Source organism: Aspergillus pseudoviridinutans (assembly GCF_018340605.1).
Source record: "Aspergillus pseudoviridinutans IFM 55266 DNA, scaffold_5, whole genome shotgun sequence".
In the NCBI taxonomy this organism is placed as follows: domain Eukaryota; kingdom Fungi; phylum Ascomycota; class Eurotiomycetes; order Eurotiales; family Aspergillaceae; genus Aspergillus; species Aspergillus pseudoviridinutans.
The window spans coordinates 1,410,920-1,424,376 of record NW_025091285.1 but is presented as its reverse complement, the minus strand read 5'-3'; the positions used below and the strand labels follow the sequence as shown (position 1 = coordinate 1,424,376).

Here is a 13,457-nt window from a genome sequence, read left to right as displayed (position 1 = left end):
TTCACTTTCAAGCATCGGTCGGCTTGTCAATGGGGCACAGCAGGAGTGGACCCTCACAATTGATTGACAGCCAGCAGTTGACTAGTGTGAGATGTGCAGGTCAAACGCGTAGGTACTTAGTTGATGATTTGTGCCTTGTGCTGGCCAAAGTGTGACGATGCTGATGGACAGCGACTGGCGATCCGCGAGTATTCCCAGCCTTTCCGGCACGATCGGAAAAGGATCCCCCTCCAGGGCATTAGAGTGTGAGATGAGAGGGGGCTATGCATCCATCCTTGGCTCTATTTTGGGTGTCCCAAAAAGTAGGCCAGACCGTAAGATGGTCGCAGCTATGAAATGGATAGATTGAGGATGGCAGTAAGGATTCAACAGGATATTGAAGGAAGATTGAAGCATGCTAGTATTATACAGGAGCAGAAAGACGCTAACTATTGTAGGTACAGTTCCAACCCTCCATAATGATTTTGGAGGCAGGGATTGGAAGAGTTAGAAGGTTTTCATTATATACCGAATAGGTAATATTATTCTGAATTTCTCCCAGTACGTCCAAATCCTGGGGGAGACAGAAGGACAAGACCAACCATCGAAGCTAAGATAAGGGATCATCCTCAGCATCGCATGCGATCTTATCCAGCCGTCTTTCTAGGGGCTGTGCTCCCGATAGATTCGATGGATGATGCTCAGCGCTTCCTTTTATTTTATTTTTTTTTTTTCTCCTTTTTGACTTCTCAGTTGCTTTTGATGATATTATCGTTCCTTAACAGGATCCTACTATTCTACAATCTAGGTGCACCTGGTACACAAAATACTGGGCGCTCTCGCATCAGAACACTAAAAAGGCAGGTGTCCTACTGTCCTCCGAATCCAATCATTCCGATGATCTCTCTGGTGCGGGGCTTGCTAACGTCGATCCATGGGATGATGGGACCGCGCGGGCATAGGCCGCGCAAAAGATGTTTCATTATAGTTGATGATGATCTTATTAGACTTTCCACTCCAACTTCCAAAGTAATAATGGATCTATCTAGCATCATCCTTATTGAATTCCCAGTAAGGGCGAGACGATATTCCGATACTCCGCCGAGATGGCAATTGATGCTAATGGTTGTGGAGTCAGTCAACAGCTAACTGGCGAGCCAAGTCGGCATATTGTAGATAGTGAGTGGTAGCAGCAGGTCGGCAAGATGATGAAAAAGCATCTGATCATCAGCAGCCATGCAATCATTGCATCATCGCTGGATATAGCTCGGCTCCGGATTTGCTGTCCATTGAAAAGAGTAGATCTTACCATGGAGATTGTTCTCCTTCACATGGGTTTAATTACATTGTTCATTAACATTAGACGTTCATTGAAGCAAAACCACATGATGCTTACCTCTCATTGTTGACCATCAATTGTCCATTTCCGATCCCACAATTTCTCATTCATTCCCCCTTCCTTAACTGGCTACCAAGGGTGCTTTTACTTTTAGCTTCATGCAAATCGCATCCGAGAGTCTCTTGCAAAGATATTCAATCCTGCTGATACCCTGAGTACGTATGGATCAGTTACTTAGTTAGTCTTCATCAACCTCCCAAATCTCCGGTGATTCTCCGACTATCCATGATGACTCCGGAATCGGAGCAAGTATCTTGACCAATCCTTATCATATCGTTTCGCACTATCTTAGAAGTAGGCCGGTGGCTTCGTAACCTATTCGGTCGAGAGAAGGCTCGTAGGCCGCTTATGTCATAGACTGTCAGCCTCACCAGTGTCTCGTGGTGTATCTCTTGATGTTGCACTTCGGTGTCTAGACTTGCTGTCGGATACCCATCACCGAGATACCGACTTTGTTTGCGCGCCCGGTGAGGACTGTCAGCAAGCTCAAGCGCCTTACCGCTGGTAGCGAAGAGACTGAAATGGGTCAGACTCGAACAGAGCACTTCGTCGTCGTAGTAGTAATGATATGGACACACTTAATCCGAAGTGGGTTTATGAAATAATGGGGTTGTTAGCATTATCAACCATGTCATTGGGACCGTCTTTCGCATATATATATATACGACACGTTGCGTTCCGCTCCACAATAAACTCTCCATTCTTACAACGTCAAGAACAATGAGAGCGTCAAAATACAATCAAGTCCAAGTTCATCATTATCTGCCTGAAAATAATGGCAGCAAATGACAAATACTCAAATGTCGTGGGTTACACTGCATCTTGAACGAATTTCATGGCCCAATAGGACCTAGTGCGACTAATCCAGACTTCAGACTCCAGACTCCGCATTCTTCTCTTTGATGGCATCGCATTATGTTGTCTTGGCTGCACTAAGAGTGGAATGCTATCTCGACTTACTGACCTAGTTACTCATCTTCCGGACCGTGTATGCAGTGTGATTGCGACGCATATGGTACGGATCTAAGTTAACCTACATCTGATGCTAGACAGACTCATAGACAGGCACCTCAGCATATTCTGAGCTTGGTCGACAGAGAATCAGACAACCGAGCGCGGTGAACGAAATTGCGGTGTGTTGGTATAGCTGCTTAGAGAAAGACCTTGGTGTCTCAATCTATATAGCTCATGCAGACGACAGGACTCCTGAACTGCTTGACCAATGGAAAGACCTTGGGGATAGCTGCGATCGACGCACTCGCCCTCATCTTGGCGAGACTAGGCAGATAAATCAATCTTGAAACCAGGTCTCCAAAGCCACCATGCATGTCCATGCATATGGCAAATGAAGCATCTGCATAGAGTTGACATGTCTGGCAGTCGCTATCAGGGGAAGATGTTGAATTCATATATCCAATGCAAGAGTCTAGACTAGGTACTAGGCGCTGTTGTTGTTGTCGTTGACGCGGGCTCTTTGAGATAAATGAACAATTCATTACTTTTCAGAGGTCTTGCGCAAACTTCACGTGGGCAGTACGTGATCCTATATAATCAAGGATTCCGATCCTATGCCCCAGAATGATACATTTGACCCGCCAATTCCTGGCGGTTCTGTCCGATCAAAAAGCTAACGAGCAGATAGCCCTGTGGCTCCACTGCAGTCATTGCTGATTGGTGGAAAGAGATGGGTCGCATCTCTTTGACAGCAACACTTGGTCCGTGTGCTCCAAACTAGAAAAAAGAAAAGACTGAAGTACAATGATCTTGATGGCCAGTCGTGTCCTCTGAATTATGCGTGGCAACAGAAAGCAGACGTACGAAGTGACAAGAGCCTCCGCCTGGTGGGTTTACGAGCATCGCCTGTGGGTTCTTGATGCGCCAAGGTCGCTATCAAACTTAAAACCCAAGCACAAATGCCTTCCTCTCTAATCTGCTGAACGGATCAATGGGTGCGTCGGTCGGTCCATGTAAGGTGTCATTGTACATTCCTGTCGATCCCGGGGGGGATTGCGTACAGTACAGATTCTGAGGAAGCGCAACAGGAATGTGGCAGACGGATGACTACGTTACCTGAGTACCAAGTACCTACAACCCAGATACCGACCGTGGAAAACCGGAGGAGATCTGACTCGGATGTCAAAGCGACAATGCACATCGAACAAAGAAGTAACTGTGGCTCACGGGATTTGATGGTTCGGGCCATCTGACACTGACCGGCAGTAAGTCTGTCTTTCACCTACCCTAGGCTTTGTCCGTCTTCTTGACGAGCGGATAGCCCTAGTTGAATGAGCCATTTCTTGCAGCCCCGATTTGGCTGGTGACAGTGTCAGATGTCAGACAGTAGATAGATAGACCTTTCAGTTCCAAACTCTAAAAGGAATTCTGGTATGGCAATCATTCCAAGAATGGAGCTAGAAGATAGGGGTAAAGGAGAAGTCAAAACATGTCCGACTAACTTGACCAAAGAGGAAGTGAGCAGTACATATTTGGATGTTTCTCTGACATTCTGAAATAACAGAGGAGCAGTTTGAGTATTCTTGTCTGCCGAACTCTCTGTTGAACTCTCTGTGGATGGAAACAAACCTGATATATATACATAGCTATAGATGTAGTCCAACAGCGATCGTGGAAACAAATCTCTTTCCAAGGTTGGTATCCAGAAGAGAAAGTCCAGCAGAATCGATACCAGCGACCAGGATACTTGGGCTGTAGAAGATGACACCGGATGAGCCAGCACCAGCCATGACCCATCACAACACGCTGAGAGACCAAATTTAGCAGCGGAGCGTCCCATAGGCTAAGAAGGCCTGGATTATCTTATCCGCTGCCTGTCCCCGCTTCTATTCGAGGCCTCGACCATCCACACGCCCCATTGCCCGTGTCAGCAGCTCCCTTGATTGGCTGATGATGGTCCAGAGGCGTGGAGGTTCCCTGCTGAGAGCCTGAGGAGGTGGATTTCTCTGTTTGGCCTAGAGTCGAGGCCTTGAATCGACCCAGAGGATGGCTTATCCTCCTTGGGCCCGTAGGTTCAGTACCTTAATACTCCATAGGCATGATTGTTATTGTTGCGTGCATTAAGAGATCTTGAAAAGAAATTTCACTTTAAAGAGAAGGAATTAGACGGGCAAAAGGAAAAAAGAAAAGAAAAGAAAAGCTCAGAGGAAAAAGGAACTAAAATTCAAACTTCATGTCTCGTACTTTAGGTACTCTTTTCTTGGAGATGCTGTATTTTCTCTCCCTTATTATTCCCCTCTTTCTCTCCTCTTTTCCCTTTCCTACCTACTGACTGTACTTACGGAGTACCTATTTACCTATCAGTCCCCCTCCTTGTCCGACCTCTCGACCCCAGCAACTTAGGAAGAGGTTTCATTCATCTGCTTGGCGGGTCATTCCGTTGCAAAAAAAAAAACAAGTGCACAACATGCGATTGCCATAGATAATCAAAATTCTTACTGGTGATCACCAACCATCATAATCATAGTACCTCAGGCAACCCTGACAAGACCTCCATAATATAGCAGAACGTTCCGGAACAAGAGCTACAAACTCACAAAAACCCCAGCATTTGATGGCTCGGCGACAGAATGGTTGAGAACTTATTCACTTGATTAATTATTTGGCTTCTGACATGAGCACTTCGCTCTCCTCGACGAGACCGTCCCCTCGTCTTCCTTTTCGGACATCCAACAGCGCGGAGTCGCCATCTCGACCCGGTGATTCTGCATCAGTATGACATCTCTAGCTGTTTCCTCTGCCTCTGAGGCTTCTCACTCTCCTCAAAACAATCAAATGGCCATCAATCTGTGGGAGAAACGATTCGAGAAAAGACATTTTTCTTCGTAAGTTTCCTCACATCCGTCCTTTCACATGTTCGACACCACGTCGGCTGGACGGTTGTCATCAACATCATATAGACTTGCAACATTCCAGAGCCGAATTTCTAATACACTGGCCATCAGGAACCCCGTAATGGCAAAACTCGACGTTGAATGCAATGAATTGGCTCAGACTTGGAAAAGGTTTCAGCAAAATCTGCCGGATCAAGACCAGGTCGGCTTCGACGAACGCCTTCAAGAGTTCCGCGATGTCTCGGCCATGATAGGCAATCTGCAGACCGTCTGGATGTCTAGCCCACGCCAGCGCCTGTTTAGCCGTTCCATGGCGCTCTGTGATCAGTTCATCTCTTCTGTCCATCAGCATCTGGTGCTGCTGTCGGCCCTTCCTAGAAACGAAGCTTACATTGCTCTCTTCCACGGTGTCTTGCAGTCAGTCATCAAAGTAAGGCTTTTTGTACCAAACTTGCTCCGTTTTCTCCAGTCATAGTGACTGATCAACTGGATGCAATAGGCTTCTGCCGATTACCCCAGAGTCATTGAAGGTCTGTTCGCAATCCTGCTTCAAGTCAATGATTTCGTTCGCCTTCCTGCGGGAGATCATGATCTTTCATCAAACAATGACCTGGTCCTATCCATTGCAAAATTCTACGCTCTCATCTTCCTCTTACTAGGGGAGTTTATGGATTGGTATGTCAGAAAGGCCAAGTGTCGGTTGCTGAACAGTCCTAGTCTGGACCCCTATCTGGATTTCGAACATTTGCTTCGCAGTATTCGAGAGTGTGCCAGAGATATCAGCCGCGTGCTCAACGACGAGATGGATCTTGATATCGTGGGCTGCGTTGGGGAAAACAGCACATTTCAATACCCCGATTTCTTCTTGTGGGAACAGGCTCGACTGAAGCAGATCGGCTTGCAAAAATCGGATCGTCGGTTCGCCGCGCAGAACGCTCTCACTCGTCAGTTGATTTGGGAAATCCAGCATGATGCGTCCGCGCGTGCCCGAATGGCTGCCAAGAGAGATGTCCTGCTCTCACAGTTGCTGGACTGTGCCAGTCAAAGTCTCCGCCCCGTCAGCCAACAAAACAGCGGTATTACATGCTGGACGACGGTTGCGACGCGCGACTTGGGTATGCATCATTGCTGAAAAGGTATTCAGATAAAGCTAATATATTTCTTTTAAAGATGATTCACGATTTAATTGGTCTCGCGGCCCGAAACGCAAGTACACCCGAACCGATCTTCAGTTCTCTTCCCGGCATCTCCAGGACTTCTTCAATGCTGGTGACCAAGTGGCCGACTTCGAATCTGGTGTGGATGATGTTATCGCTGAAGACAGTGTGCTGCAGTCGTTACAACAGTGGGCGACAAACACTTATTCGCAGATGCTGGCTGTGGGCGGATCTCCACCCAGCACCTTTCCTAGCACCGTTGCCCTTTTCTCTGCTTGTTTCGCCACTTTTGCTCGACAGGCACGGCTTCCAGTCATTTCCCACTTTTGCTCCCTCCCGACTCAGTCTACAGATGGTTTGACATTGTTTCAATCGGGTCTTATTGCCCTCGCCTACAGTCTGATCCGGCAATTAATTGATTACCTCCCGCCGGTTGTGGAGAGCCACGAAGCCTGTGATTTGTGCGTGGAGCGTTTCTCATCCTTGAATGGCACCCTTGGCTCGTGGAAAACGGTCCTCTCGCTTATCGATGCGCTTTTGCACTATGCACCACCACTGCTGGTCTGTGTGATTGACGGTCTCGATAAGCTCCAAGACGAATCCACCGACGCCTATATCCGGGATATGGTTCGCACTTTGATGATCCATACCAGGCATCGGGTGGACGATACGACAGACGGTTCTTGGAACCAAAAAGTGCTCCTCAAGGTTCTGTTTACCGTGGGTGATCGGCCCAGTTCCCTGGTGGAAACCATGTCGGAGGATCAACTCATACTGAGCGAACCGAATGGAGCAGACGAGCCGATCCCGACAGATGCCACTCCAGCCTCGGGCATCGGAGTGGTCATGATGAATGCATGAACACGACGCATATTGATGAGATGACGTTTAATCTGATGGATAGCATTTTCTTCTTCTGGTTCTCCGTTCAGGTGCAAATTCGGGTCGTCAGTATAGACTTTTGCCCAGGCTGGGTTTGGTTTGACCGTGATATTAGCGACGCACATGCCGGTACGGCAGATTTCTTTCTCTTGTGTATTGATTCCTAGCGATGTTTTGATGGAGCTTCTTTTCCTCTACTAACTCTCGGAGGGTAATGTCTCAATTTTCAGTTGCTGTCTCGAATCTTGCGGAATGGGCAAGGTCGTGACTTGGAATGGTGGCATCGTCAGTGTTGAACTCATACCCTGCTGTGAATCTGGTTCCTCGGTTTAGGCCTCTTGCAATCCCCTGTACATCTGTAATAACACCGTTCATGAAGAATACGAGCTCATGAGGAGGTACGTCCAGTGGTGAATATCGGAAATTGGTTTCCATGTAGAACCATCCACCGTGCATGAATTGAGGCTAAACGGGGATATTTAAATGAAAATGACTAAGCGAACGAAGCGAACCTTACTCAGGAGTATATGATCAACAGGCAAGGTAAGTTGCGGAGGTCAAATTCCGCCTGATTCAAGTTCATCCAGCATACGGACCAGAGCACATTGTAGAGTTGTCATCTGTGGAGTCCAGCTCCATCTGCTCCCCGCAGTTCTTCTGCATCATGATTCGATCCTCGGAATTCATAACAGAGGCAGAGATTATTATTTAAACAGTGTTCGACAACCATTGTGCAGCGTTCTGCACTCAGACTACCTGTTGGAACATTGCTACGACATCCCCCAAGATGAACGGAAATCAGTCCGTCACCAGTCGGCTGTTCGAGACGACTCCCCGAATCGAAGACTTCAAAGCGATATGCAGCCAGACCACCAATAAAGCCTCTTACCCTTTATCCTCATGCATTGAGAAGAACATCCCCATCTACGATGTAATAACCCTTGACCACCTCAACCAGGAGCTCACCACCCATCTCCAAAATGAATGGCACCACGCCCTCAACACCGGCCCCGGCATCGTCGTACTAAAAGGCATGTACCACCCAACCCGCCACGGCCCAATCCTGACAGCCACCACCGAGGCCTTCACCCGAATCATCGCCCAAGAGCGCCTCACCGCAACAAAGAAAGGCGACCACTTCGCCGCCAGCGGCAAAAACGACCGCATCTGGAACTCCTTCAGCAAGCACGCCCTCCTCGACCCCCGCTCGTTTATAGACTACTACTCCAACCCCTGGCTGCGCCTCATCGCCGAGTCCTGGCTCGGCCCAGCCTACCGCGTCACAGCCCAAGTCAACATCGTCAAACCCGGCGGCGCCGCCCAGGAATCCCACCGCGACTACCACCTGGGCTTCCAGGACGGCGCCGCCACCGCCCGCTTCCCTCGCACCCTGCAGCTCGCCTCGCAGTATCTCACGCTGCAGGGGGCCGTCGCGCACAGCGACATGCCCGCGCGCAGTGGGCCCACGCGCTTCCTCCCCTTCAGCCAGTGCTTTGAGCCGGGGTACCTCGCGTGGCGGGCGGAGGACTTCCGGGCGTATTTCCGGGAGAACTACGTCGCGCTGCCGCTGGAGCTCGGTGACGGGGTGTTTTTCAACCCGGCGGTGTTTCATGCGGCGGGGGCGAATGAGATGCTTCCTGAGGATGGGCCTGCCGGGGGGTTCGAGCGCAAGGCGAACTTGTTGCAGATTAGTTGTGCGTTTGGGAAGACGATGGAGAGTATTGATACGGTGCCGATTGTGGAGAGGTGTTGGGGGGATATGCTGCGGCGGTGGAAGGAGGCGGGAGGACGGCTGGATGCAGAGCTTGAGGCGCTGGTGATGGCTGTTGCGGATGGGTATCCGTTTCCGACGAATCTGGATAGGAGGCCGCCGGCTCCCAGTGGGATGGCGCCGGAGAGTGAGCAGGAGATTGTTCTGAGAGGGCTGAAGGAGGGATGGGGGGTGGACAGGGTGGTGGAGGAACTGAAACAGATGAAGAGGGATTCCAGTGCTTGATCCCTTTGTTACATCCAAGAGTATGTTGTACATCTGGTAGTAGCATAATCATACGTCCATGATATTCTTCTTCTATTTCACGCACTATGATTGACATTGATGATCTTGATTTTGGAAGAAACAAAGACGTCAAAGTAGATTTGCTGTTCCAGATGACGAAAGAAGCCAGCGGTAATACATTCTCTCCAATCTTGACGCTGGTTGATCGACCAATGCTTCCCCAAAGCGACACTTTCATCAGGCCATCCACCGTGTAGTATGCATCTCGACCATAGCATAAGCATGTGTACTGTCTGATCTCTCGCAATATGGACCAAACGAAGAACAACTATTTGCACACTGAAATGTCAGCTGAATGATACCCTAATATTCAATGCGTAAGCTCACCTTCCTAAACACCGCTTGAACTTCTCACACCTCATCAAGACCAGCAGGATGCTCAAAAACCACGCGAGGCCGACGACCCGTGTCTCCACGAAAGAGCTTTTTGCCTCTCACCCCTTCCAGCAAGGTCCTGTCATCTGGGTCCCGCAGCACCTTGTCTGGATCGCCGACGAAGCGCAAGGTACCGAGATTTCCAAGAGCCAACAGGTGATGGAATCCCCAAAGCACATCCAAAATGAGCTCATTCGGAAGAACAGGACGAGCAATGCTGATGAACTTTTCCCCAAACTCAAGTCGCTCCTCGCTAATGAACAGAATGATCTCCAGAATATCGACGTGCTTCATAAACGACAGAAAAACCGACACCCATTTCAGAGTAGGTCTCTCCTCAATTGTACAAGGATAGTTAAGTGGTAGGAGCTCGAAGGACAGCCGACGGACATACTGCTCTCGACGCGGACCAATATTGCATAGAAAGCTTGTGGGCAAGCCCAAGCGTCCGTTCTTCGGGAAGCAGAAGAATGTCTCCGAGTAGAAGAGGGGCATGGCTTCGTTGTATACTGCTTTGCTGACGCTGAGGATGGCCAGGAATTCTTGGGGTGTGTAGCGATACTCGTGGAGCCGGTGCTGGTCTTCTTGGGAACGGTATTCGTTCGGAGCTCCTCTGTAGACGGAGGCATGGGCTTTGGTTGGATGAATGTACACCTCAAAGCCTTTGCGAGGAGGAGTTTCCTTTTGTTCATTGAATTTGAATTCACTGACTCTGGTTCTCGCGTGGGGGTAGATGAAGAACACACGCCGGTAGATCTCAAGGCGCAGTTCACAAGGGATCCGGAAGAGGATAGAAGCAGTTGAGTCTGTCATTTTGATGACTCTCACACCGTAATCAACCTGATCGATGTAGTTCAGTCATGAAGGAGAGACGATGTCTTGAGAAGCTCAGTTAGTACTAGAAGTTATATAGCTAAATGTATGGTAAGTGACGTTTATTCACTCGCGACTGTTTATCGCTGTTTTCCGTTAAACATAAGAGCATTCACCTTGCTCTTATTACGCGAGAAACAGAAACAAGGAAAAGAGAGAAGAAATCTGTCTTTCCCCAGTTTTATTCACAATTCTTCTCACCACCTCCGTCGTTTTCCACTTTGAAAATGGCATGACAATCACTACATCTATCTACTGTTTTTAGTTGATACTCCTGAGACCACTAGCAATGCACTTACAGACTTCGTCTTTGGTTATTTCTGTCCTTTGTTCTTCGAATTGGGTCTCATTCAGTCTCGAGCCAGCCAACCTAGACTCAGTGTGTTCGGCATCATAGCGTCGTTTTGTAAGTCGTTTAGTTGTGTCTGCGGAAGTCTTCAAGCGAAGTTGAGCTAACAGTCGATGGTATATACTAGCCTTGAACATTGAACGTGATGACCAGTTCTTGCTCAGTCAGTGAGAGTTATAGCAGTTTGATAAAACCGTCACTACTTCCAAGTGTATGACTACCAGGGTCTACATCGGCGCGCTCCATCCCATCACCACATTGGACGGGCTCCCGCGCGCCTGGAATACAACAAAACCATGACCCTTCTAGCTGGGCAATTAACCTAGTCATGCATGTTAATTTTGGACGAACTGGATTTGTGATATATGTGGACTACCTTGGACCCAGACCGGAATGGGAATATGCTTAATTAAACAGGGTCTGATACCCAATCGGTTTCGTGAATGTTAAAGTTAAGCGCTGTCACCTGTCAAGGCAGAATCCAGGCAGGGTCTCATGTACTAGCAGAGTATTTTTGGGATTCCTTGTCGCAGAGGGACATGCTCATCCAGAACAGGGTACGAGACCAATCGGCTCAATCACATCCTGAGCTTAAGCGCTGCCATGCCACAGTATGAACTTGAACGTCTAATTGAGATATAGTACACACTTGGAAAGCATAAATAGGGCGTACATCGCCCCGAATTCATGTCGTTAAGTTCAGAACTCCAAGCCATCAACATGCAAATCTTCAGTCTCATCTCTCTTACCCTCCTTTCTACCACCCTTGCCTCCAGCGCGGTCATTCATTCCGACTTCGCGAAGCGCAAGTCTGTTGACTGCCAGAAGATCCAGGTTGCTCTCAGCGAGGCCGGTGCATACTATCGAGGTAGACTGAGCGGGTACTATGGGCAAGCATATGTACGTCCATTGAGAAAGTCTCGAGAAGCAGTCACTAACTTCAGTCGAAGATCACATTTGCCAATAATCTTCATGCCCTCGAGAATCTAGGCAGTCGGACAATACGTCAATGCTATGATATGGCATCTCCGTAGGCCATTGACGTTCTAACATGAGCCTGTTCACCATACTGTTATATATGTATTCCTCCTTGCTATTTGTCCATATACTCTGCATGTACATAATAAATACCTGCTACTTGTTCGGTACCGGGCTGTTAGGATTCAGTCAGACTGGCAATTGATCCTGTGGTCTTATCAACATTTCTGAAACTACTCCTATTCTACTCAACTTGTCCTGCAACCGTTCATACCCCCCTTCTACATGCTCCAATCCTCGAATGATTGTCACACCCTCCGCAGATATCGCAGCAATCACCAGAGAAGCTCCTGCCCGGAGATCTGTCGCTACCACGGTACTTGCAACCAGTCTTCCGACGCCATGAATTACGGCATTCTGTTCTACAAGGTGTATCTTGGCACCCATGGCCAGTAGACCAGCTACATGGTTGAATCGTCGCTCAAATACCGTTTCGTGTATTCGGCTGACGCCCTGTGAGATGGACAGTAGTGTCATGAGCTGTGGTTGAAGATCGGTAGAAAGAGCCGGGTACGGTCCCGTTGTGATATCTATGGCTTTGGGGTTGCCGGCTTTGATTATCGTGATGATTGCTGGTGTTTCGATGGTGATATGAGCCCCAACAGTGCGGAGTTTCTCAATCAGTACGGTCTGGTGCTCTTCGCGGCACCCGTGGATCCGAAGCGGGTTGCCAGCCACGGCCCCAAGAATGAGAAACGTTCCACCTTCGATACGGTCATCCATAACTCGGTAGTTGTACGGATGGAGTGGGATATCCCTTCCATAAATCTCTAGATGCTCTGTCCCCACGCCCTGGATGACCATCCCCATGGTGATGAGACAGTGGCACAGATCCACCACCTCGGGTTCTCGCGCGGCGTTGCGGATGTGGGTGACGCCTCTGGCTCGACATGCCGCCAGCATCAGGTTCATGGTCCCAGTGACGGTGGGTGTACGTAGCTGAAGAACTGTGCCCTGCAGCCCGGTACGAGGAACTCGAGCCTCAATCGCCCTATGCGTGAGTGCGATGCATGCACCCAGCTTTTCAAGGCCCCTGATATGCTCGTCGATTGGTCGTTCGCCGATCGTACAACCGCCCGGGAGCGAGATCTTTGCATGCCCGAAACGGGCCAAAAGGGGCCTCAGAACGAGGATTGAGGCCCGGAGTGTCCGTGTCAAACTGGCGGGTAGCTCCCGATTTTCCATATGCATCGTGTCGATCCGCAGGGAGTTTGACCTCCAGATGACTGTTCCGCCGAGATACCGGAGGATGCTAGCAAAATTCTCGATGTCGGTCAGGACCGGGGCTCTTTCCAGTGTGCTTTCCCCAAAGGCGAGGATTGACGCTGCCATGATTGGCAGTCCTGCGTTCTTGGAACCAGAGATGTATACATCACCGACAACGGCACGACCGCCTTCAATGCTGATGAGATTGTGCGCCATTCCTGAAATCTTGCAGAGAATATTTTCGTGTCGCTGAATCCGTCTTCTAAATCCAACCAGGCGGTGAGGTCCTGCAGGT

The 13,457-nt window shown here is 49.1% G+C and overlaps 4 protein-coding genes across 4 annotated transcripts; 2 read left to right on the top strand and 2 right to left on the bottom strand.

Annotated features, from left to right (window-relative positions):
- Nucleotides 1-5,245: 5,245 nt before the first annotated feature.
- Asppvi_007558 (uncharacterized protein) lies at nt 5,246-7,244 on the top strand (the record flags this gene model as incomplete). The annotated part of the gene is made up of 3 exons (XM_043303444.1): nt 5,246-5,656; nt 5,726-6,341; nt 6,397-7,244. The coding sequence occupies 3 exons, from the start codon at nt 5,246-5,248 to the stop codon at nt 7,242-7,244; spliced, it is 1,875 nt and encodes a 624-aa protein (XP_043159379.1).
- Nucleotides 7,245-8,052: 808 nt separating this feature from the next.
- On the top strand, nt 8,053-9,261 carry Asppvi_007557 (phytanoyl-CoA dioxygenase family protein; the record flags this gene model as incomplete). The annotated part of the gene is made up of 1 exon (XM_043303443.1): nt 8,053-9,261. One exon carries the CDS (start codon nt 8,053-8,055, stop codon nt 9,259-9,261), a length of 1,209 nt encoding a protein of 402 aa, XP_043159378.1.
- A 411-nt stretch (nt 9,262-9,672) lies between these two features.
- Asppvi_007556 (uncharacterized protein) lies at nt 9,673-10,509 on the bottom strand (the record flags this gene model as incomplete). The annotated part of the gene is made up of 1 exon (XM_043303442.1): nt 9,673-10,509. One exon carries the CDS (start codon nt 10,507-10,509, stop codon nt 9,673-9,675), a length of 837 nt encoding a protein of 278 aa, XP_043159377.1.
- Nucleotides 10,510-11,617: 1,108 nt separating this feature from the next.
- Nucleotides 11,618-13,378, bottom strand: udpA (UDP-N-acetylglucosamine 1-carboxyvinyltransferase family protein; the record flags this gene model as incomplete). Its single annotated transcript, XM_043303441.1, has 2 exons — nt 11,618-11,802; nt 12,145-13,378. The coding sequence occupies 2 exons, from the start codon at nt 13,376-13,378 to the stop codon at nt 11,618-11,620; spliced, it is 1,419 nt and encodes a 472-aa protein (XP_043159376.1).
- Between the last annotated feature and the right edge of the window lie 79 nt (nt 13,379-13,457).